The 23,771-nt window shown below is 40.2% G+C and overlaps 9 protein-coding genes across 9 annotated transcripts; 5 read left to right on the forward strand and 4 right to left on the reverse strand.

Moving 5' to 3' along the window:
• Window positions 1-812: 812 nt before the first annotated feature.
• Window positions 813-1,708, reverse strand: ATC70_005432 (uncharacterized protein; the record flags this gene model as incomplete). Its single annotated transcript, XM_064824720.1, has 5 exons — window positions 813-1,170; window positions 1,238-1,365; window positions 1,470-1,505; window positions 1,577-1,594; window positions 1,661-1,708. 5 exons carry the CDS (start codon window positions 1,706-1,708, stop codon window positions 813-815), a joined length of 588 nt encoding a protein of 195 aa, XP_064680097.1.
• Window positions 1,709-3,378: 1,670 nt separating this feature from the next.
• Window positions 3,379-4,545, reverse strand: ATC70_005433 (uncharacterized protein; the record flags this gene model as incomplete). Its single annotated transcript, XM_064824721.1, has 3 exons — window positions 3,379-4,109; window positions 4,182-4,409; window positions 4,467-4,545. 3 exons carry the CDS (start codon window positions 4,543-4,545, stop codon window positions 3,379-3,381), a joined length of 1,038 nt encoding a protein of 345 aa, XP_064680098.1.
• A 1,172-nt stretch (window positions 4,546-5,717) lies between these two features.
• ATC70_005434 (uncharacterized protein) lies at window positions 5,718-6,970 on the reverse strand (the record flags this gene model as incomplete). The annotated part of the gene is made up of 6 exons (XM_064824722.1): window positions 5,718-6,022; window positions 6,092-6,272; window positions 6,358-6,629; window positions 6,694-6,722; window positions 6,787-6,882; window positions 6,945-6,970. 6 exons carry the CDS (start codon window positions 6,968-6,970, stop codon window positions 5,718-5,720), a joined length of 909 nt encoding a protein of 302 aa, XP_064680099.1.
• A 1,082-nt stretch (window positions 6,971-8,052) lies between these two features.
• On the forward strand, window positions 8,053-8,628 carry ATC70_005435 (uncharacterized protein; the record flags this gene model as incomplete). The annotated part of the gene is made up of 1 exon (XM_064824723.1): window positions 8,053-8,628. One exon carries the CDS (start codon window positions 8,053-8,055, stop codon window positions 8,626-8,628), a length of 576 nt encoding a protein of 191 aa, XP_064680100.1.
• A 497-nt stretch (window positions 8,629-9,125) lies between these two features.
• GLN1_2 (glutamate--ammonia ligase) lies at window positions 9,126-9,473 on the forward strand (the record flags this gene model as incomplete). Its single annotated transcript, XM_064824724.1, has 1 exon — window positions 9,126-9,473. The coding sequence occupies one exon, from the start codon at window positions 9,126-9,128 to the stop codon at window positions 9,471-9,473; it is 348 nt and encodes a 115-aa protein (XP_064680101.1).
• A 13-nt stretch (window positions 9,474-9,486) lies between these two features.
• ATC70_005437 (uncharacterized protein) lies at window positions 9,487-10,323 on the forward strand (the record flags this gene model as incomplete). The annotated part of the gene is made up of 2 exons (XM_064824725.1): window positions 9,487-9,916; window positions 9,977-10,323. 2 exons carry the CDS (start codon window positions 9,487-9,489, stop codon window positions 10,321-10,323), a joined length of 777 nt encoding a protein of 258 aa, XP_064680102.1.
• A 6,718-nt stretch (window positions 10,324-17,041) lies between these two features.
• ATC70_005438 (uncharacterized protein) lies at window positions 17,042-18,426 on the forward strand (the record flags this gene model as incomplete). Its single annotated transcript, XM_064824726.1, has 2 exons — window positions 17,042-17,374; window positions 17,437-18,426. The coding sequence occupies 2 exons, from the start codon at window positions 17,042-17,044 to the stop codon at window positions 18,424-18,426; spliced, it is 1,323 nt and encodes a 440-aa protein (XP_064680103.1).
• Window positions 18,427-20,073: 1,647 nt separating this feature from the next.
• On the reverse strand, window positions 20,074-21,927 carry SHE9 (sensitivity to high expression protein she9; the record flags this gene model as incomplete). The annotated part of the gene is made up of 1 exon (XM_064824727.1): window positions 20,074-21,927. One exon carries the CDS (start codon window positions 21,925-21,927, stop codon window positions 20,074-20,076), a length of 1,854 nt encoding a protein of 617 aa, XP_064680104.1.
• Window positions 21,928-22,524: 597 nt separating this feature from the next.
• Window positions 22,525-22,767, forward strand: ATC70_005440 (INCENP_ARK-bind domain-containing protein; the record flags this gene model as incomplete). Its single annotated transcript, XM_064824728.1, has 1 exon — window positions 22,525-22,767. The coding sequence occupies one exon, from the start codon at window positions 22,525-22,527 to the stop codon at window positions 22,765-22,767; it is 243 nt and encodes an 80-aa protein (XP_064680105.1).
• Between the last annotated feature and the right edge of the window lie 1,004 nt (window positions 22,768-23,771).

Consider the following 23,771-nt stretch of genomic DNA (forward strand, 5'->3'; position numbering starts at 1 on the left):
TTGGTATGAAGGGAACACAATCCCTTCTACTTTTTTTTCTGTGACTAGGAGTAGTCCAAAGTTTGATGTACCTTTCGCATCAAGCACGACACAGGTACCAAGGATCAATCAGCGTGCTCTACAAAGAAACGGCATTTGCATGTAGAATCAGTCTTTAAGTGAGTTTCTTGCCAAGTTTACTTGCTCAATATATCAAGAAAAGAACCCTTAAAGCAGTAGTAGGCTGATGAAGGACCGATAAAGGGCATGATGCCATGAGATCTACGTGATTTGCAGGAATAAGCGTTTACTTTGTTTCTGAGTAACCAGATTTGATCAGTAACTTTTCTCCTTTACAGATTAGAGTCAATGATGGACAGACTAGTCAACACGTATTATCCGTAAATGCGGCATTTGGGCTCAATGGATCCATGGGGTGATGTTGTTTGCTGTTACTTTTAGGCATCAAATCACATGGAAATTGCAAACAATTTTCGCCTAAAACCGCTGATCTGTCCCCTTGTCAACCTGACGACCTCACAAAAAAAAAAAAAGACCTGAATCACTTTTTGAGAATTATTTATTCATTGAAAATAATACGAAAAAAAAATAGATACACAGTACATGGTTAGCAAAAAAAAAAGGGGGAGAGGAGGAGGTGGAAGGCTTGAGTCATGGTAGTAGCAAGGCATCATCGTTTTACAATTATCATGAAAGTAGACAATGGATGACAATTTATAAAATTTAGTTAATAAGTAATAAGCAAGTAAGAGATAAGGGTTTGTGGTGAAAAAAAAAAGTGGTAAATGAGAGGCAACATGGGGAAGATGTGTTTACAAGATTAAACATTTGCTCTTCTTTTCCTTCTTACTCTTTCCTTTAGGTCCTCCAGGCTTCAATCCTTCGCGTTGAGCTCTGATGGCTTTGACAACTTGATAGAATGATCTCTCGACATTGACACAAGTTTTTGCGGATGTTTCAATGAAATCACAAGCCAATTGCTTAGCCATTGCAGACCCTTCTTCTCGTGTAACTTCTCTTTCTGTCACTTTGTCGCATTTGTTTCCTACCAGCATCATGGGGACGTTATCAAGATCCTTCACTCTAAAGATCTGATTACGGAAACGTTCGATGCGCTCAAAGGTCGAGCGAGAGGCGATTGAGTATACCAACAAAAAGCCTTCGCCATCTCTGAAGCAATGAATATTTTCTTTTTAGCGCCCAAGCACGAATCCCACATGATACTCTTTCTCTTTACCTAATCCATTGATCTCTCAATGCGGTGTATTCCTCTTGTCCAGCTGTATCTAATACTTCGAGCACACATGGCTGATCGTCAATGACAACTTGTTTACGGTATGAATCCTCAATGGTGGGATCGTAAGTCTAGATTGGAATTTCAGTGATAAATTTAGAGATTAATGTCGCACTATGTTATTACCTCTATTGTGTAAAATTAGTTTAATTTGTTCCGAGATTCAACGACATACACATAGACACTTACCAACGAAATGATTAAGACAAAGCTGATGAGCGTTGTGATATAACATGTTAATTTCATTGTCAACTATATCATGTAAGCGATACTGGTATATACCTGAATTGTCAAAGCAGTCTAGTGGGGTAATAAAAGGAGATGCTTAGCGAAAAAAAAGCTATTGTATACAAGACGCTTCCTTACCTTGCCTACACCACCATCACCAAGCACAACGAGTTTGTAGAGCATCATCTTTTCGGCTTAAAGTAAAAATCTGATCACAAAATGATTGGATATCAAAATTAAGGTATGACAATAAAAAAAAGATAGCACGTTTGTTGCCAGGTCAGAAACACGAGGTGGATGAAAAAAATTATAAGAATGAAAATGAGATAAAATCAAAGCAAAAAGGTTAGTTTTTTCTTTATATCAACAAGGTGTCTTGTCCCCGCACACATTTTACTTGCATTACCTGATTATAAAGGAGGGAAATTGATTCGATGAGTTTTTGTAGCAGTAGATGTATTCAGCGAGATGATGATTGAAACGATATACAAATTGTTATGTAAATTTTCCTTGCTGTTATGTACAATCAGAGGAAAGAAAAAGAAGAGAGAGAGAGAATAAAACAAAGAAAATAAAAAAGAGGGGAATTATAATCTTGTTGAGAGAGAGAGAGAGAGAGAGAGAGAGTGAGAGAAAGGGAGAGAGTGAGAGAATGAAATAACTCCACCAAAAGCCCTATGATAACCTCACATCAGTGATTGGATCATCCTCGTGCTTTAATTTTGAACTCCCATTATACTTTCATCATGTTAAAATGTCCAGTTGCCGCAAGCCAAGCAGTGACGGAGACATAGTATGTCTGCAATCTATATGTATCTATTGCTCAATGGTAGAACTTGACATTCCATGGACACATTATGCTCCATCAATACATGTATACAAGTGTAGATCAGGGCCGTGAACAATGATCAAGATGCCAACTGGGGATCGATCCGAAACTTATCGAATCTATGGCAAGCAAAAAAAAAAAAAAAAAAAAGATTTGGAGAGACACTTTCTCATGATAAGCTTCTGAAGAGGCATCTGCCTTGAATTTGGCATGATCTGATAATTTTTTCAAAGCCACAACATGATAAATGTTCGTCTATTGCGAATTCCCATTGCCAATATTACATGTCATAATAAGTCTCGAGCCTCACACCGTTTGTTTGTCATGAGCAAGACAGATCCCGATAAGTTACAGACACCATGTGAGCCATGGTATCATGGGCTTGAATTTTTTTTCAATGCTAACATGCCTACAATCGCAGTAACTGCAATCAATTACACAGGGCCCGTATATTATTCGCGATTGAATGGTCTCTTTATATGTATGCAGTTGTGATGCTACGTAATGTTTGCAATGTTGGATATTCAGGCATCATGAAATATAACTCATTTCTCCTCACAACGGGCACATTTCCTATGCTTTAAAACAGTTTGTAAAACCCGCAAGTACTACCAAATGTTAATAAACTCGCAAACAATTCTGTGTGTAGTATATAGACTGCATCTTCGCAATGAGCCATCAATGCGCATTTGTTACATGGTGGTGCCAAGTGGTACATGTGTAGCTAAATAGCTGGAAATTCAACTCTGAATTACCATGTGAACTGTATACAATCTGCAACTCCCAAACCAAAAGATCTCGACAAATGTAGCGCTCTGTTCTCTTTATGCAAACCGCTTCAAAACGACAGAGGGATGCTGAAGAATTGTTAAAAACTGTATACGACACACATATGCACTCTTTTGCACTATGTGCCTAGAATAGTCAAACTCCTCAGCCGTTCTAATTATACAGCCATGGCTATGTTTAGCTCACAGTACTGCGACAACATGGAACATCCCGAACAAACAATCATGATAGTCTACATTTAAATGGCCATGACAAAATTCTTTATTCCTTTTGGTGTGGACTCATCATTTAGATGCTTCGAATTATATCTCAAGGCACAAATAAGATTTGATATGCTTGTTTGTTCTTGTCGGTTGATCTGATTTACATTCTGAATTATTTTCAAGGAGCTTTTTACATTGATGGGTGACGACTTGGTGAAGGCACCGCTCGGATCAATATGGTCATACAATATGATGGACACCACCATCACTTTCAAGCAAAAGGTATCGACTGAGCTGCTGCTGGATTTCTTATAGTTTGTATTTAGTGTCTGATAGCACACTGCCCAAATGCTCGCTAGCCATTCACTCGTGCATTTTACTAATTGATTTGACTGCACGTATTTTGTAGTTGTATCAATGACGCATTTCAACATGGGTGTAGGGTATGCAATGAACAGGGAAATGCGATTAGCCAAGTCATCCTCGTTGATAGCTAATCGCAGATCTGATTGATTGGTATTCTCTTTCTCGGGTGATGTAGGTGTTGTCAGCGTGGATTCTGCGGCTCTGCCTCGTTGCAGTGTTCTGCGATAGAATGAAAAGTCGTTTTGTAGTGTGGGATTTCTAATCTTGAGATGGTCAAACTCGAATACAAAATCCAGTATTTCAGCAAATAATCTTGTTAGCCCTGGATGCCTGTCAAGATCTTTTGTTGTACCACCGCCATCTTTACATAGAACATTGAGTAACATTGGGATGCCTCGTTCTACATCATTGTATTATTCATACAAAAAGTTAATAACAAGGTTAAAATTAGAAAATATTCGTCCACATGTACCCAACTCGGAAGAATAAGTGTAGAATTCACGCAGAGCATCCACAGTGGGTAAAATAGCGTTCCATGCTTTATCCTCGTTTTCCTGATTAGGCGTTGCTATTGCATTTCGGATCTCATCTGAAGCGGGTTTGTATTCTTTAAGGATATTCAATAAATTGGAATTGGGTTGTACTAATAGCGCATAGAGTTCGTTGTAAATTCCCAGCTCTTCCAAGGAAGGTCTAGCATCTAGTTTATTCACCATTTCAGTATATAGATTCGCTGCGTCTATTATCCATACTTTACTTTCAATATCAAAGTTGATTTCAGGTACAATCGAATCAGTTCCTCCGCGGAGATTCAAGGAAGCTAGGATTTGGCCCATTTCAAATGTTGTATATGCGTATGGATGGTCTGGCGAAAGGTATTGAGATGGCAGATGTTTTTGAGCTAAATGCCTTGTTTTTCAAACAGGAATAAAGTAGAGATGGAAGGAAAGAAGAAATAAGGAGAAGGCAGCACAAAGAGGAAGAAGAACAAGAAGAAGAGAAAGGAAAAAATATCAAAAAAAAAAAAAATTAAACGGGAAAAAAAGACACAAATAAAACAAATACTCACGCAAGAATTAAGGAAATAATATATTTATACATGCAACAGGCTGGATCTATCAAATCAAGAGGTAATCGATGTATTAAAGAAATGTTACTCCGTGCCACTTGGTCAGTCTTTTTGATACACCAACCACACAAATGAGTGCGACATCTGAAACTGATTGCGCCTCTGAGTGCGGAAAAAATGACTTGATATGATTGTATATATATGAACAGAACAGGTATACACATTTGCTTGCATGATGACCCTATTGAACACAAGCTCTCACAAGGTATCATTGGTGGCCCAAAAGGAGGGGAGCGCAAAAAACAAGGAGCGAGGAGTCCATGGGAGGGAGATCAGCATCTGTGTCAGTGTCTTGGGTGGACGCTCCTCCCTCAATGTATACACCGCACTGTTTGATTTAGTAGCAGTGCAATACACATTTTAAATAGATGAACTTAATACGCATTTACGAGACTCTTACGATTCTAAAGCCTTCCTCCTTTTTCGTGCTTCCCCGCGAAAGACATCGCACTATTACTGACAATCCCCAAAATAAGAGATGCAGATCGTGATGATGGAATTAACAAGGAGTAAAAGAATAACCGAATTATTGATTTATTGGAGCCAAAATTAGTGCATAAATTATATATGCTAAAATCCAAGAGCATATGTATTTACCATGGCAATCTTACAGTGTGGGCTGACCTGGCTCTTGCTCCACTCATTTCTTTTCAACAACCACATCCATCGTCAAAGCAGGGTTTATAGTCGGTACGTTTTGCTATCGGCTGCTTTGTCTTGCTCGTCATCAAATCACGAAACCCCAACTTCTTTGTAGCAATAGTAGGTATAGCGCCATTGGTAGCACGTTTCCAAAATCAGAATAGCAGTAAAAAACAAAAGAGTGATACAATATGGACATGATGAATAAATTTATTTTACATAAAGATAGATAGCAATCTAGTTGTGCTCCTCAAAGACATCTACACCCCAGAAGTTGTAAGGATCAACCAATCTCTTGGCCTTCTCAGCCTTGACAACTTGATTCAAAACTTCAAAATCTTCATCCTTGAGTTCAACAGTTTGGAAGTTGGATTCAATACGAGAGGGAGTAACACTCTTGGGAATAACAGAGTAACCACGCTTAAGGCCCCAAGAAATGAGGATTTGAGCAGGAGACACATTGTACTTTTCAGCAATCTTGAGGACCTTCTCATCCTTGAACAAGGGAGAATCAGTACTACCGAGAGGAGAGTAGGCAGTAACTGTTGAAACAAACAAATGAGCTCTTCTGTGTTGCACTGTGTTACTTGGCCAACATGGCGAATACTTACCAAGAATGCCGTGATCCTTACAGTACTTGACTAAATCATCTTGAGGCAAGAAAGGATGCAACTCGACTTGATTGGCAGCAGGTACAATCTTTTGAGTCTTGGCGAGCTTTTCGAGCTTGTTGATGTTGAAGTTACTGACACCAATGGCGCGAGCCTTTTTCTTGTCAAGCTTCTCCATGGCCTACACTCTATAGCGTCAGTATCTCGCGCTTCTAATTCAGTTATCTCTAGCTGCATGATACACAGCTTTGCACTTTTTCACTTACAGCGTAGGTTTCAGTAAAGTCAGTCTCATCGAAAAGAGTCTTACCATCCTTATCCTTGGGAGCGAGGTCCTCTCCAGGTTGGAAAGCAACGGGCCAGTGCATCAAGTACAAATCAACGTACTCCAAACCGAGGTTTTCGAGAGACTTTTCAAGAGCCTTCTCGACATCTTCAGGACGATGGAAAGTGTTCCACAACTTGGTGGTAATGAAGAGCTCCTCACGAGGGACGCCAGAGTCCTTAATGGCCTTACCAACTTCCTTCTCGTTACCGTCTGTCAAGCCATGTCAATTTTTCTGAACTGGATGGCAAAGTTTCCATGACCAAATAATACTTACAAATAAAAGCAGCATCAATGTGCTTGTATCTACATTCATGCAAACTTTTAGCAAACAAACATTCTTTCGCCCATCCGGCAATGTAAAACTTACCCAGTCTTGAGAGCAGCGAGAACAGCGTCGTAGACCTCAGAGGGCTTACTTTGCCATGTACCGAGACCCAAAGCAGGAATTTGCTTACCAGTATTGCTAGGTTGTGAATGCATGTTAGCGCACACATGGCCAATGTAGACCACAAACCAAAGACTTACAGAGTGAGAACAGATGTGTTGGACATTATAATTTGAAATGGAATATATAGGGTGATGAAAGATCAATGTCATCCACTTTGATGGCCCTTTTATACCTTGTCATTAAACGTCACGTACGTTTAATAATCAAAACGAAACTGATAACGTAATTGCCATGCAACATGTCTTCTCCGCGAAATTGGACAACTTAAAGTTGCAAGTACTTGATTAGGCCCGATATGTCGGTTGAATGATGTTTTTCTTGCCTAATTTAGTGCAATCAAGTCGTGTGGCATATCTCTTTCTGCGAGCGATCGCGTTGGCACTTAGAGGGATGTCGCAAAGGAAGAGCGTAAATATTGTTTGCGTATACATTGTTTTTTTTTCCTGCTCTCAAAATTGCTGTAAGTCATGCCATCACATTTTGCAATTCTCGATCCAGATCGCGTAATACTACGAGATTGAAAAAAAAAAGCGATTCCAAGCTGCCTTCAATTGGTGTGAAACGCTGTGCATACCAAGATGTTGTATCTGAAAGCATGATTTGCAATTTTGAGCAGGGCCACACATCTACATCTCGCATTGGGAGTAACATTTGGCCGCGCAAAATCTCAAAAAAATAATGCTTGCCAAATATAAAAAATACGAAGCAAGATCAGAGGAAATATTAACCAGGCTACACGATAGAGCCCGCTCGGTTTGCTATCCCCTTCTCATTAGCTGTAAATATCTACTGCCTTCATGAGAAAAGCATCATTACTGTTGCCAGCAGGGTGTAGGATAAAAAGGGTGGATCCGCATAATAGATAAACCGTGGAGGGTACGGGGCGTAGGTAGGGGTAGGGTGGATATGGTGTAGCTAGCAATGGGTGGATAGATTATATTGCATTATACGTACATCCCCCTCAGGGCAGAGCAGTAAAAGTTTTTGACATGTAGGATCAGGCACTTCATTTTGTTCATCTACCTTATTATATTTCTTCAATACTTTAAACAACATGGACAACTCAAGTTATGAAATGGAATATGATTTCTTCAATCAATTTCCTGACGAAACCGTCGAAGAAGTCCTTCCCGCTGCATTTGACCGCACCACCAATACATTCAGAATCAAAAGATTAAGTATTGGATGGGCTTTGAAAAAAACCACAGCAAAGCTTACAGCAAGTACAAACCAGTTGAAAAACTCGCTGAAGGTGAGAGCCGTTACGACATAAAAATCCATAAAAAGTGTGCTGGTGCTTTGCGATGCCTCAGTCTGCAATGCAAAAGACCTGAATGGGTCAAGAATCAAAGACCTCCTGTTGACTGGAAAGACGAGCTTGGCTGCCTCAAAAAGTTTCAATGCCCATACTGTGAGGCGCCATTGAAGCGGATCGACTGTGGTGTTGGTGCAACTTTCACCTTCCGTGTAACTGATATTCGCAGAGAAGACAGAGGTAGTACAGTTACAATGTATCAAGAGACAACCGAGAAAAAAAAACACACACACACTGTATCTACAACTCGCTTCATCTTGATAGACACGAAAAAAAAAGACTTAAATAATATGGTAAAAGATAGACCAAACATCACTGCTGCTGCTGCCATTGCTGGCATCGATCCATCTACTGGCGCCATCACGAAAAGCGTCAGAGAAATCAACAGTGTAATGGCAAATCATGGACGCACCAAGTATGAGATCCGGAAGTCTAAGGTCCAATAAGATCTATATTCTACCAAGGAAGATGTGGTAGCTGCCTTTGAAGATCTTGATGAGAAGTATCCAGGCTTTATGGATTCAGCACAGATTGTCCCTAGCAAGGTTTTTGTGAGCTTCTGTTCACCTGAAATGCTTCAGCGTAATCTCCCTTTCGCAGATCAACCGATCATAACAGATGTCGCTTTCAAGGCTGTCCCAAAGGGCTATTATCTAGTCTATGCTCAAGTGTCATCTATATCGAGCAACTCCGGAAGCATGTCGTCTTTTATCAAGCGATAATCAAAAGCCACACTACACATGTTTTCAAAGAATACTTTGTTGCTTTGTTTAGAAAATTTGATGTCAAACTGGAGAAGTTTTCGGGAGTCATTATGGACTTTTCAGCTGCCCAACGCGAAGGTTTCATACTAGCCCTCAGGGATAGCTTCGGTGTCAAGTAGCACAATGCATTACCTTTTTTAAAAGGGTGCTATATGCATTGGATGCAATCAGTCAAGCGCATGTCCAACAACCACCAAGTTGTCAAGCCAGATGAGATTGATACCTTCTTGAAGCTAGTCCATCTGTTCCGTACCGCAAGAAATAGTATCAAATTCTTTCGAACTGGTAAGGAGCTTTTGACCTTGTTTCCCAACTGTAAAAAGTGGTTGCAGTGGTGGCTCCAACCTGGTGTCTCAAGTATGGTGTTCAGATGCCAGTCTTTGATGAAGAACGACTTGAGGCAACACAAGAGCCGCACATCCAATGCAATTGAGGCGTTCCATAGTGCCTTGTACAAGTTGATGCCAGAAAAAAGACAAAACCGTTTCGACAAGCCCAAGACTTTTGTTGCAGGTCGCCAAGCGTGATAGAATGGTGTTGATGGATTTTTATGACCACAATATCCGACCACATTACGGAAACAAACCCAAGAAGCCGACAAAAAAGTATGCAACTCTGTATGAGATTAATGACGGCCGTACGCCAAACAACAACACTGCACTCTTTGGCACCAAGAAGAGAAAACAAGAAGTGGTGTTCATTGGCGATGCTGAGGAGGATGGCAAACGCAAGGCCAAAAAAGCAAAGACCTGTGATGTTAGTTTGGATGCTGTTATAATTGAGCATCTGGATGAAACTGATGAAATGGAGAGGGACTGTCTCAAGATGGATGATTTCCCAGATGATGATATCAGTGATGAGAAACTGTTCCTTGAATTACTCTCAGACGACGAATGCAAAAGCGGTAAAGCAGAAATTGTATTTGATAGAACTGAGAACCTAGATGAAGACATTAAGGATATGTTTGATGGTAAGGATGCTTACAATAGTTTCTGATTGCTGTGGCTGTAACGTATCATTGATATTTTAGACCTTGGAATTCCTGTTGAAGATGTTGTCGGCTCAGATGAAGAATTGAAAGCGTCCGTTATTGATCTTGTATCATCTTCCTCTTTCTCTTCTTCTTCTTCATCATCATTAATGAAGACCAAATGCAAGTCCACATCAGTTTTACAACACAAGTCTGAGCCTACCTCATCCAAGATGAGAGCACTATCCGATTCTGATTTTTCGTTGCCTTCGCCTCCTTCGAACTCACCCTTTCCTGCAAGTGATGGCGCAGTTATTGATCTTACGATTCAAGACATTCAAAAATCCGTATCTGATACAGTAATTGATCTCTGCTCTCCTCCAATGCCCCATGAGGCTTCGACATGAGTAGCAATCGAACCCGATACAAGCAATGAGACCAGGATGACACGTGAGCCTCCACTTGAAAATGATTTATCTGCCACTGCCGGCTTCTTGGTACCACAAAAAAGGGTGTCTCTTCAAAAATATCAATGGCTCGTAAAGGATTACAAAAATAACGATCCAGGCAAATACTCGTCTTTACCTGTTCCTACGTACATTTTCCCCAACCAAAACAACTCTTGTTTTATCGATGCATCTTTGGAGCTCCTGCTCAATGCCGTTCTTCCGTTTGTGGATATGTCTTTCGCTGACCAAAGCAATGCCTATGATAGTGTTCTTGTCAATGCCTAGGAGTCTTATTCCCAGCAGTCTCATTTTGGTATTCGTGCAGCTACTCTTACAGCAAGACAGTTTGTTTGGAATATGACAGAATACAAGATTGTCTCTGGTGTTCCTCGAATGGTCAAGACATTCTCGAAAGGCCATGAAGGTGATACCCACGATTAGGCGAGCAAGATACTACAGCGTTTGTCGGGTGCCTTTGCAAGCAATATTTGTACATTTCCGTCGTTGCAATGTGAAAGAAAAGTGTCTTGCTCTGTAGAAAAAGCCCATGCGTATGCTAGAGATGCCTTTTTTTTGAGTTTATCTACATGATTCCAACCACTATCATCGAGGAATTGAGAGACTGTCGTGGATTTATCAATGAAATGGCACTGGACGTGAAATTCAATGACTTGTTCAGAGAGAAGGTGCTCAAAGAACATCAGAAAGAAAAGTATAACTTTCCAGGGTGTGATGGAGTTTCGACATGACTCAAAGTACTACCTCAAGATGATCAGTTTCCCGAGTTCCTATTCATACAAGATGGTGCAAACTTTGTCTCTGGACGAACAGCAGGAAACAATGTTTACCTGTCTACGTATATCCACATATCACAGACTTCAAAATACAAATTGCACGGTAGAGTCTACTCGACTTGCTATGATGGTAGGCATTTTTATACAAGATGCTATAAGACAATTGGCGGAATTGTATACCTCGTAGATATTGACAATTGGAAACAGCAGCAAATGAAGGTACTCACCTCATATATAGGCGTAACAAAGTGTCTTTTGAAAGATATCTCTAACACGGTGTATGCATGTTATCGTATTTGCCAGATCAGAAAATAGATCTGCATGAATAAAAGCTAAAATTTGACACTCATTTCACGTATTTTGTACCCCCTACACCATATACACCCATTGCTAGCTACACCGTATCCACCCTACCCATACCTACGCCCCGTACCACCCACGGTTTATCTATTATCCGGATCCATCCTTTTTATCCTACACCTGCCAGCAGCCACCAAAATCTGATTCAAGCTTCGAAGATTAACTTGCGGTCTCGATTCGTCAAATTTGCATAAATTTCGACTCGGTTGATCTATTTTGCAGAATTGGACTATATTAGATGCGATGATCATCTTATACTTTCTAATGCATTTCTGGAGTGCTTTTCAAGGCGCATCGAATGATGGTGCTTATGGCAGATGTTTATAATAAACGCATCGAGCAATATCAAAAAATATGAAATGAGGTTTCTAGCAAAAATGTCAAAAACTTACATATAAAAGATACACAAACGACGTTTCAAGGGTTGCTTTGGATCGATAGCAACATTTTGATGTAATACATACCATAGTAAAAGTCATCATCTTCAAGGTAAAAAAAAAAATGCGATTGTTTGATTTTCGATGAAAACCATGAGGGATACCTCATGCTTTTTGGTCCCCAAAAAGTTGAGCAAGGGTGGCAGGAAGTTAGTGCTAGATGAAAGCAATGGTTTGATACTATTCTGACGGCCTAAAACGGCCTTTAACACAAGAAATCACGGCTCAAATGCATCTAAAATACGCTGTGTTTTGCGCACAATCGAGTAATAAAGGGTAATGCGTGTATCAGATCGTTGAAGGCCACTTCCATCCAAAGTAAAATGGAGTCAAGCGAGCCATGTAATCATTGTCTGACATATCAATATGCTCGCCGTCTCCATCCGTCCATGGTAACCGGGATTTTGTTGAAATGAAATATATGACAACGAAATATACAAAGATACAGCCATTTAGCCAGGTCATCCTTGGCTGTAGCATCATTCAGCGTACCAGAACAAGCCCAGCCAACATAGACGCAAAGACTCATGTTTGACATGAGGCAAAACTACAGCGTGCATAGTCCCCAACACCTACATATGCGAGCTTAGGCTTTGATGTACTTATATCTGCATGGCAAGATAAGCTGCCTCCTTCGGATCCAAAGAGCTTATCAAAAGCAGCTAATACATCCAATCCGAATTATTGATTTCCATAGCAGTAAACTTATACCCTTTGCATCTCATATCGACATTTATAATTTCCTGGGCAAATACAAGATTTTATTGATATAAAATAAGCAATGTTTAATGTGTACTCATATCAGGCACACGCATTTAATGTGTATTGTATAGTTTTTCATTTTATTTATTGTAAAAAAATAATGGTCTCTCTTGGTTGCTTTTACAAAAAGCTTACAGGTTGAACCACGAGAAGGTGGAGACCAATCTCAACCCAAAAAGTGAAAGTAGGCATGGGGGAAGGGAAACACATGACAACACAGAAGACTTATTACAGAAGACTTATTACAGAAGACTTATTACAGAAGACTTACTACAGAAGACTTATTACAGAAGACTTACTACAGAAAACTTATTACAGAAGACTTACTACAGAAGACTCATTCCAGAAGACTTACTAGAGAAACCCTCACACCAAAGACACGAAACTCTCAAAAGACAAAGTACCAAAGACTTGAAAACCTCAGAGTGTGCCCTTAAAAATCCCCCATGCGAAAGAATATGACCAAATAAATATAAATATCTATATACTAGGACCAGAGAGAGCCAGAGAGAGCCAGAGAGAGCCAGAGAGAGCCAGAGAGAGCCAGAGAGAGCCAGAGAGAGCCAGAGAGAGCCAGAGAGAGCCAGAGAGAGCCAGAGAGAGCCAGAGAGAGCCAGAGAGAGCCAGAGAGAACCAAAAGTATCCAAAGAGAACCAGAGAGAACCAGAGAGAACCAGAGAGAACCAAAAGTATCCAAAGAGAACCAGAGAGAACCAGAGAGAACCAAAAGTATCCAAAGAGAACCAGAGAGAACCAAAAGTATCCAAAGAAAGCCGTCAAGTAGAATAGAACCAGTCTTGAAATACCATAAGCCTTGTATTGTGAACCACCCTGATTCAGAGCATGTTACCATCCGTTATGTGCAGACAAGACAAATATACTTACATGATCACCAGTCTTCTAGTAGCGTCTATTGTTTTTGAGAGAAAAAAAAAAAAAAAAAAAAAAAAGATGAAGAAAAAGATAAAGAAAGGACGTGAGATAAAGAGAGAAATCTTCTACCTTTTATACCTTGATTACAGTAGCAACAATTTAAGGAGACACGCAAAAAACACTTCAAACGCAATTCTGAACGCTACTGGCATCCAGAGACAATGCAACTAATACCATTGGAATCGCCTTCAACTGCCCTACAATATGATATGCATTATTACTACTGTATACACACAAGATATGATATAAACTCATATGGTTTATTTCGTTTATTGATTAAACACAGTCAGCTTGTTTACATTTACATCTTGTATTCGGTTGATAACGGAAAGTGAACAATTTGATTCGCTTTGGATTTGAAAAGTTCGAGCAAAATGTAAACAATAACGGGTTCTTTATCAGTATAGTTTTGCAGTGATTGCAGTATATAAATTACATGTATTCACTATTTTATATGTACAAGCAGAGCTGTCAAAGTTCTGGTGCTACTGTCACCAACAGGATATGCTCTTACTTCTTTGAAAAGAATGTAGGCAAGTTGCACGGAAAACAAACAAACAAAAAGTCATCGTTCAATTAGAGTGAGCATATTGGTAGTAGTGCAAGCAAACCCATTTGAAGCTATATTTTACAATGTGTATCCAAGTAAAAGGCAATCTTGATCCGCTGCTTTTGGGCCTGTAGAACACTTGGGTGACATGACGCCGCCTCAAAATACAGTATTTGCATGATTTTTAAAAAAGTGTGTATGTATAAACCAGTTGTCTGTCTTCGTTAGTGCTCAGTAGAAACCTCACATGTATTTCATAATTAGTATTGCCATCTATTTGCTAAAAATTCCTAGTAACAGGAGATGTGATGGCCCTTACACTTTAATAAAATGGACATTTGGCATTAGGTTCCCAAGCGTATATGGTATTATAGCATTGCCTTAGTGGCTGCTATAGTATAGCCTAGTAGTGGTATCTCAATGTACAGTACATCAAACCTCAAGTGCCATTTGCAATTTTGAATAGCAAGAAAGTTTGCGTTTCATATTAGGCCATTTATTTGAATATGTAATAAACAATGATTAATCCGAGTGTCAGAAACAAAATGTGCTTCAGAATCAGGCAAAAGTAGAGAGAATAAGCTACTATAATACTTTTTTTCAAATTGCAATCCTCTTTATATTAGCTTCAAGATCGTAGATTACATTGATATCAGAAGCACTCAAAATCAATTGAATTCTCGCTTAACGTCTATTCCAGATTGGACAGATTTTGATCCAAAAACGACTTGATTCATCTATTTTGCAGAATTGGACTATATTAGATGCGATGATCATCTTATACTTTCTAATGCATTTCTGGAGTGCTTTTCAAGGCGCATCGAATGATGGTGCTTATGGCAGATGTTTATAATAAACGCATCGAGCAATATCAAAAAATATGAAATGAGGTTTCTAGCAAAAATGTCAAAAACTTACATATAAAAGATACACAAACGACGTTTCAAGGGTTGCTTTGGATCGATAGCAACATTTTGATGTAATACATACCATAGTAAAAGTCATCATCTTCAAGGTAAAAAAAAAAAAAAATGCGATTGTTTGATTTTCGATGAAAACCATGAGGGATACCTCATGCTTTTTGGTCAATTTTTGGCCATATTTTTTTTTGGTCCCCAAAAAGTTGAGTAAGGGTGGCAGAAAGTTGTTACTACTCAAGTACAATTGTTCGGTGTTATTCCAGTAACTCAGAAAGATCTGTAGGCCAAGGTATGAAGGCTTAAAAGCTGTCAATTTGGTCTTGTATTGCTTTATAGAGTTTATTTACACAGCATAAATCACATCTTTGATAGCTGCAATTTACTGGAAAGGCAGTTCAGTAGCTTGAGCAAGTGTTAATTTGAATAGGAGGCATATTGATTTTGGTAAAGCTGATTCATGCAAATTTTAATGCGCTATGTTGCTGATAAGCTTATTAACAGTGGAAATGAAAATCCGAATTTGCTGCTTGAATACTACGATTGTGTACCTTGGTCTCGCTACGGCAAACCCTTCATTGAGAGTAATATTACCAAATGTTGGGTTAGATGTTGAGTTGCCATGGTTTTGCACCTTCGCCTTGCTATAGTGAAACCCTCTTATTATAGGTTAGCGTTACCAAATGTTGAATTAGATGCGTTATGTTCTTGGTGGATGGTCTTAGCACCTCCTCCAAACCCTCTCCCCAACGCCGACTTCACCGGTGGTTTATTCACCTTGTACGGTACTCAATTGTTTAAATTTTGAAAGGATAGGGTTTGTTTGTCTACTTTTTTTGAGTGTTATATAGTGTATATAGTGACGATGTCTTGCACTCGCTACATTGGATGTTTGATTTGAGCAAATACAGCGTTGTGTGCATTAATTGAAATCAACATTTTTAGTCGTTAATTACCACATCATAAGAGGTACATGCTAGTGCACTTGTATAGAGCTATAATACAAATGCAATGCCAACCTCGTACCTTCCAAAATTGGATACTGTTACACTCCAGCGGAAAGCCGCCCTCACATTGTTGTCCAAGCTTCAAATTCTATGACAGGATGTCCGCAGTGGAAGCCTCTGGAAAAATGGTCTTGAAAATTACCCATCTTTTCCCATATTGAATGACGCTGTACACATCTTTGCGCAACCAAAATGTATTTTTTACCACGTTATATAAGGCGTCTGCTGCTTACCTGATGCTTGCATAACCACCGTCGAATGATGAAATGCCCTGACGAGCGCCTCGAAAGACTTACATTTGCAGGCACGTCTTGCTTGCTGAATGCACATACCGTACCTTTGTTTGTTACGACACATTGAGCATGATTATATAGAATGCAGCACATTGTATGTAACACATTGCGTCTCATGCAAGTATATATATATATATATATACATTTTTCATTACTGGGATAGACCACTTTTTGTGAGCAAATGTGTATAGACATTCCTGAGTTTCAAGCTGTCATGATGGCGGCCAACTTGATTTGAGATGTTAGTATATTGTTTTATATATACTCAGGGCAAGCGGCAAATGACAAGCCCTTTCGATTGCCAGCTGTTTCTTACTAACCCGCCAATTGTCAAATCTGAATGCATCTGATGGTAACACATAAATTAAAAATTCAAATGCACATAGCAAAAAGTCTTTTTTGGGTGGTAAGATGTGAATGCATTTTGGCCAATGAGACATTGCCATCAAGTCAAAGATAAACTAGATTTTGTCATTGGTTGGAAATAGTAAAGCAAAATGTATAATTGCCACGTAAAATTAAAACACAGGGGGAAACAGCATTTCAAATATATAAAGGGTGTGTGTGTGTGCATGTTGGTTCCTTTCAATTCCTCTTCTTCTTTAGCTTAATTATTCATCAAAATGAAGATTCCTACTATCGCTGCTGTTTTAGGCCTTGCTGCCGTCGTCTCTGCTGAAGTCTTCCTCCATGAAACTTTCTCTGATGGTGAAGGTTGGAAGGACCGTTGGACCGCTTCTGAACATCGCGAAGATCTTGGTAAGCTTGAGGTTTCTCCTGGTAAGTGGTTTGCTGATGAAGCCTACAATGCTGGTCTCAGAACCACTGAGGATTACCGCTTCTATGCTACCTCTACAAAAATCCCCAAGCCTTTCAACAACAAGGGCAAGGATCTCGTGATTCAATTTGATGTCAAGAATGAGCAAGACATTGACTGTGGTGGTAGTTACTTGAAGGTAAAGTAGAGGACGTAAACGCGCTCTGTTTAGTATGACCATACTAAATCTATTCACGTCAGATCTTTGGTGATTTGGATCCTAAGACTTTCAACGGTGACAGTGAATACAACATCATGTTTGGTCCTGATATCTGTGGCCCCAAGGCTATGGTGCATGCCATCTTCAATTACAACGGTACCAACCATGATTTGAAGAAGTCTATCAGTGCTCCCAAGGACACCTTGACCCACACCTACACTCTTGTCGTGAAGCCTGATCAAACCTACGAAATCTTGATTGACGGTAAGAGCAAGGCCGATGGTAGCCTTTTGGAAGATTGGGATTTCTTGCCTCCCAAGACCATCAAGGATCCCAATGCCTCCAAGCCTGAAGACTGGGTTGAGGAAGCCATGATTGTGGATGAGACTGATGTCAAGCCTGCCAACTATGATGATATCCCTGAATTCATTCCTGATCCTGAAGCCAAGAAGCCTGAAGATTGGGATGATGATATGGACGGTGATTGGGAAGCTCCTTCTATTGCCAACCCTGAATACCAAGGTGAATGGACTCCCAAGAAGATCCCCAACCCTCTCTACAAGGGCGAATGGGTCCATCCTGAAATTGACAACCCTGAGTACAAGGTCGATAACGAGATCTATGCTTACGATTTCGCTAATGTTGGTATTGATGTCTGGCAAGTCAAGTCTGGCACCATCTTTGATAACATCTTGATCACTGATGATGTTGAAGAAGCCAAGAAGGTCCGTGATGAAACCAAGGCTCTCCATTCTTCCGAGGAAGGTGCTCAAGCCGCCTACAATGAAAAGATCCAAGCTGAAGCCAAGGCCAAGGCTGAGGCTGAAGGTGTTGCTCCTCCTGATGAGGGTGCTGAGAAGATTGATCTTGAACAATTTGAACCTCCTGTCAAGTTTGACGAGGTCCCTCCTGCTGCTGCTGAAGCTCTTGAGAAGGCCAAGGAAGAAGAGATCCTCGAAGCTATCCAAGAAGAAGCTGCAAAGAAGGTGGAGGAAGAAGATTCCAAGAAGCCTGTCAAGGATGAATTGTAAATTCTCCCCTCTCCCTCTCTTTTTATCACACATACACTTCATATTTTCGCGCAACATCCATTTTCCTAAACTCTCTTTTTGATTTTTTTTAAACGCAATTTTACACCAACCCATTCAAAATGTAATCCACCCTTATTCCACACAAACCCAAAACGACACATATTCTTTTGGAACCATAAATCTCATTATAGTCTCATATTATTGTAATTAAAATAAAAAACATTTAATAAACATCATTGTTACGATAGACGTTCCTTTAATCTAAGCGTGTCATCGGGCGCGCGCAGGTTCATCATAAATTTATTGTCCCTACACACTTTAAAGCCTCAAAAAGGAACGAGGCTGATCTCGCAAGTATTTCGGTGGACTGGCGTTATTAGATGCAAGACTTTAAAAGAAATAGCATGGCTAAAGGTAGTACTATGTACTTTGCCACCTACTATTTTGGCATTGAGTTTGCCAACTTGCCCCACTAGCCAAAATTAATTAAAACCCAGACACACAGTCTGTTTTAGATTGGCCAAACCTTAATGATTTTCGACTCGATTAAACTATTTTCGCAGATTCGACTATATAAAATCTGATGATTATCCCCTGCTTCTTTAAGCTTTCTTGGAGTGCTTTTCAAGACGCATCTAATGGTACCAAGTAATACAAATATTTTGAATAAACTTATTGAGCAATTTATGAACATACGAAAAGAGGTTTCTGGCCAAAAAGTCGAAAAGTTACATATCAAAGTCCCACAAAGATGATTTCAGGGATTACGTTAGATTAATAGAAACATTTTGATTCAAGATTCTCTATGGCAGCATCATTGGAGCTGTTCTCTTGATGGTAAATCATGGCGTACTCAGATAGTTTTCTCCTCTTTTCTCGCCGATCACTCCAAATTGATTTCTTCTTTCTTAGACGACATGTAAGCAACCTCATGGTCCCGTACTGTCGTTTTCCTTATTCTCAATAAAAGACACTTTTAAATACAAAAAAAAAATTGATTCAAGATATACCATAGTAAAAGTCTTCGTTTTTGAGGTCGAAAACGCGATCGTTTGATTTTTAATGAAAACCATGAGGAATACCTCATGCCTTTTAGTCGATTTTTGGCCATGTTTTTTGATCCCCAAAAAGTTGAGCAAAGGTGTCAGCAAGTTAGTGCTAATTGAGAGCAATTGTTTGGTACTATTCCAGTGGTCTAAAACGGCTTTTAACGCGAGAAAACGCAGCTCAAATGTGCTCAGATTTTGCTGTATCAGGGACAGTAAGGAATAAAAAGGGGGAATACCAGTACGCTGCTTGCCTGTATATGAAGTATTTACACGTGTTTAGACGTACAACATCTCATAAGAGCCAGATCCACGGATAATATGAAGGGTTCTCATGTGTAAGCAGAGGGTTAAAATAAAAGTAAATGGTATTTTGAAATGATGAGCAGGAGCCATCAGTAGTGCGAGCCGCCGCTGCCCAGGTCATTTTCACCGAAGCGAAGCAAAGGCAGATAGTCATCCGAAACGTAGACACACTCGTATAGTTTAGAAAACAGATCAGCAATCTCCAGTTGGAGCACCTTGAGCTAGACAGATTGACTTACAATTTCATAAATGAATAGTTTAATACAACAGAGATAGTATATACAAAATATTATAATCAGCCAAAATAACTGACATAGTTGGGATCTCGACCTGGATGCAGAGTGAAGCTATCGATGTCTTTGCACTTGATATAGATGATCCCAGACTCTGGCTTACTTCTAGTCACTCTTCTGATTTTGGGCTGTTCATCTTCTTGGCAACAGACAAACCTGCTTCCTCTCTTCAAGAGACTATACCATTTCGTTTTGCCTTGCACATCTTGAATACAAATGGACATGTATCCTTTCAAATACAAGCACAAGTATTGAATGTCTTGGTTGGTGAAATTGATGTGGTAATCTTGCGGGCCAATTAAGGGCTGACGAAAGTTGCAGGACAAGGTCAAGATCTTGAGATCAGGACAGGATGTGCTCAAGTAGTCAGCGAGATCTACATTGGGATGTCGTGGCGATGGATTGTCAATGACGCTGCTGACAATTTCCAAGCTCTCGATGACGGATGTGTGTTGTGCTGCATCAAAATTGTCGCTGAACCTCACTTTACAGGTGCATAGTTTAAGGTTGACTAGTTTCTGATGGTGATCCAGAAACGCATCCAATGTAACATCCAGCGCAAAATCTTGGTCCTCAATGTGGCCCAGGGAAGGTGATGGTATAAAGATCAAGCTCTGCAGGTTGGTGAATCGGTTGATAATAGACATGAGATCTGGCTCAGACGAGTGTGGCATCAGCACGTCCAGGCGTTCAATGTAGTGCTTTTGCTTTGAATTGGCAATGCTTCGCAAATGTGTAATGTTGGATGCCATGGAGGAAAACGATTTGAGTTTCAGTGAGCCGACTTCATCAAAGGCAGACAGGATAGCAGGCGTGTATTGATGAATATCGACATTGTACACCTTTAGTTTTCTGCACTGGGTGGCTAATTGAATGATGGCGTCCTCAAATTCAGGCTGTATGTTAGGCGTTGTTTCTAGTAACGGCTCTCCAAAGTTGTCCTCCCAGCGTTTCATCTTTAGTGATTCTAGGTTCGGGTATTTTGAAGTGATGTATTTTATCATACCATTTCGGCCGCGTCGTGTGGTATCAACTTCGTATAGTATCACGGTCGTCATGGGTAATGCTGGAGATACAATGGCATCGTTCTCGTCGTCGCTCGAATCCCATAGAATAATGGGTGAGAATAGATGCAAGTTTTCTAAATGAAGGGCATTTTGATGCAGTTGCTCGAGGAAGCTGATCCTCACTACTGCCTTGTGTGCTGCAAATGTGGTCAAATAGGGTGCTTGCTTCAAGCGGCTGACTAGCTCTGGAAATGCTGTAACTCGCAGGTACTCACAGTCGATGGTGAGTCTATCCAAGTTGTTGTATATGCCGGAATCCAGTATAGTAGGCGTGTAAAAGAACCTGTTGCATTCATAGATCGACTCCAAGCTCTGCCAAAGGGTAAAATTGGCTTCCACTGGTCTGCTGTCACCAGGCTCTAGTAAGTGCTCTTGATTGCCATCATCACCACCATCCGCATCGTCCTCATCTGAACTGGATATGTCTATTGGAAACATGAAATCAAGCGACGACATGCTGTATTGTTGATTATGCGATCCAAAGTCAAGCTTGAACGTGGTGATGTTTGGAAACAAGCAAGGCCATTGACGTATCTCCTTGTACGGAATGGTTTTTCCACTGGTTGCAAAGAGCTGCCTGACTTTCTGGCCATACTGCTTGTATTTCTGGAAAAAGGCCATGGCGTCAAAGTAGTGCTTACTCGAATAATCCAAATCAATGTTCTTGTACAGATGAGAATTGCGTATAACTTGGTTCCATTTCTTGCAGGTGCAACTGGCGATAAACATGTCATGTTCGTCCAGATAAGATACAATGAGAACAAGCGTTTCAACGGGCAGTTTATCCATGATGTGGTTGCTGTGATTGATGTGTAAGAATGGGGTAAAAAGAGCGATAGAGAGAGAGAGAGAGAGAAAGAAATTCGTGTCACTAGGCGTCGGATACTGTTTATTCTCTGTATGGCTCTGCCTGGTACGAACATTTTCATTATGCAGCTTGTTCACTACACCCTATACCAAAGCCCCTGACTGCAATCATAGTGATACGTTGGATTGGTTGAGCGTTCGTATACTTGAAGGTATCGTCCCCCCCCCCCAACAGACTAGATCTTGTAGGAGAAGTCCATTGCCATCAACATACACGCAGGCTACTCAGTATACTTGAACAGGCAGCTCTTGTGTCTCATCGTTCAGTGCTGTTCCAAACGAGATAGAGGGCAGTGACCCTTTTTTACGGTATGTGGCAGTGTGGGCCATGTGTAATATACCATGTAAATGATAAGCTTGTAAAAACGATCCCCCATCCATGTACCACCTCACTCGAATCCATCCACTGGATTGGCTCTCTTTGATAGTCCTGTTTTTAATTTACCAGCATCAGTATAAATATGACAACGAACCTCATTTGCATAGATGCCAAACACTCCCTTCTTGATACTCTACAAAATGGCTTTTTTCCAATCTGATCTCGACCCTATTTATCTCCGTGAAAACCATCGCCAGGTACTCTTTTCAAAGCAGCAATCATCTAGTCAGATAGATCAGCAACATCTGCAACAGCAGCCTTCGCTATTCATCACATCATCCACACGAGTCTTTCAGCACTTGTTCAAGACGTCTCCTGATGAAAAGAAACCAAAAACTGCTACTACGGATCCCATGAATCGACTTGTCTCTTTCCACCTGTAAACCAATCGACAACACACTGATACCCTCTTACTGCTATACTGTAATCGCCATCTTTGCTTGCTTTCCTGAATCTCCCTCAGCCCCTATTTTTCTTGCTTTTTGACAACAATCAATATTTAAACTGAATGACAACTACTTGTATATAATAAACACGCACTTCTATATCCTGGTACCTTACCATATAAATGCATCATGTCTATGGTTCATTAGAGAAAGAGGAGGACTATACACAAGGGCTTGTGGAACAAATGTATAAATGAATCCCTCATGGAACAGCTATAAATAGAAGTTTGTTTCTATTTGAGCCATGATTCTCTTCTCCTAATTCAACGAATAACCTGATTTTGCTAAGCACTGTAATTAGCTATCAATGACCAACCTTATCGGTCCGAATGCAGTGATAGTTAGTTATCTCTATCTGGGTTCTGTGAGTCGCTTTATCGTTTATGTAAGTGTGTGTGTGTGTGTGTGTGTGTGTGTGTGTGTGTGTGTGTGTGTGTGTGTGTGTGTGTGTGTGTGTGTGTGTGTGTGTGTGTGTGTGTGTGTGTGTGTGTGTGTGTGTGTGTGTGTGTGTGTGTGTGTGTGTGTGTGTGTGTGTGTGTGTGTGTGTGTGTGTGTGTGTGTGTGTGTGTGTGTGCATTTTACCTCTCAATGTGTAACAAATGCTTCGTGGTGTATGGACCAAACAAAAGGGGCACATTTCTTTTTTCAACAAACAAATTTGGTAAAATCTCAAATAACACACAATGAACGGCCCAATGGCGTTTGCGTATCCTGATGTTGTTGGAGGATGTAGCACTTTTACTTGATGTAGAAGCAAGCGACTTGTTCATATCATTGTATGGTGCATTGCCGATGAAGATTGCCAAAATTAAACATGATTAGGAATGAGCGTGATCGAACTTTTTTAAAGTATCATAATTGACAAGAGTACAATGCCAGATATAGTGTGTTGGATCAGTTGCTACTACACTACATGGAAGTCGTCTATTGAGCCAGAGCTA

Source organism: Mucor velutinosus, assembly GCF_035048745.1.
Source record: "Mucor velutinosus strain NIH1002 chromosome Unknown tig00001544, whole genome shotgun sequence".
Taxonomy (NCBI): domain Eukaryota; kingdom Fungi; phylum Mucoromycota; class Mucoromycetes; order Mucorales; family Mucoraceae; genus Mucor; species Mucor velutinosus.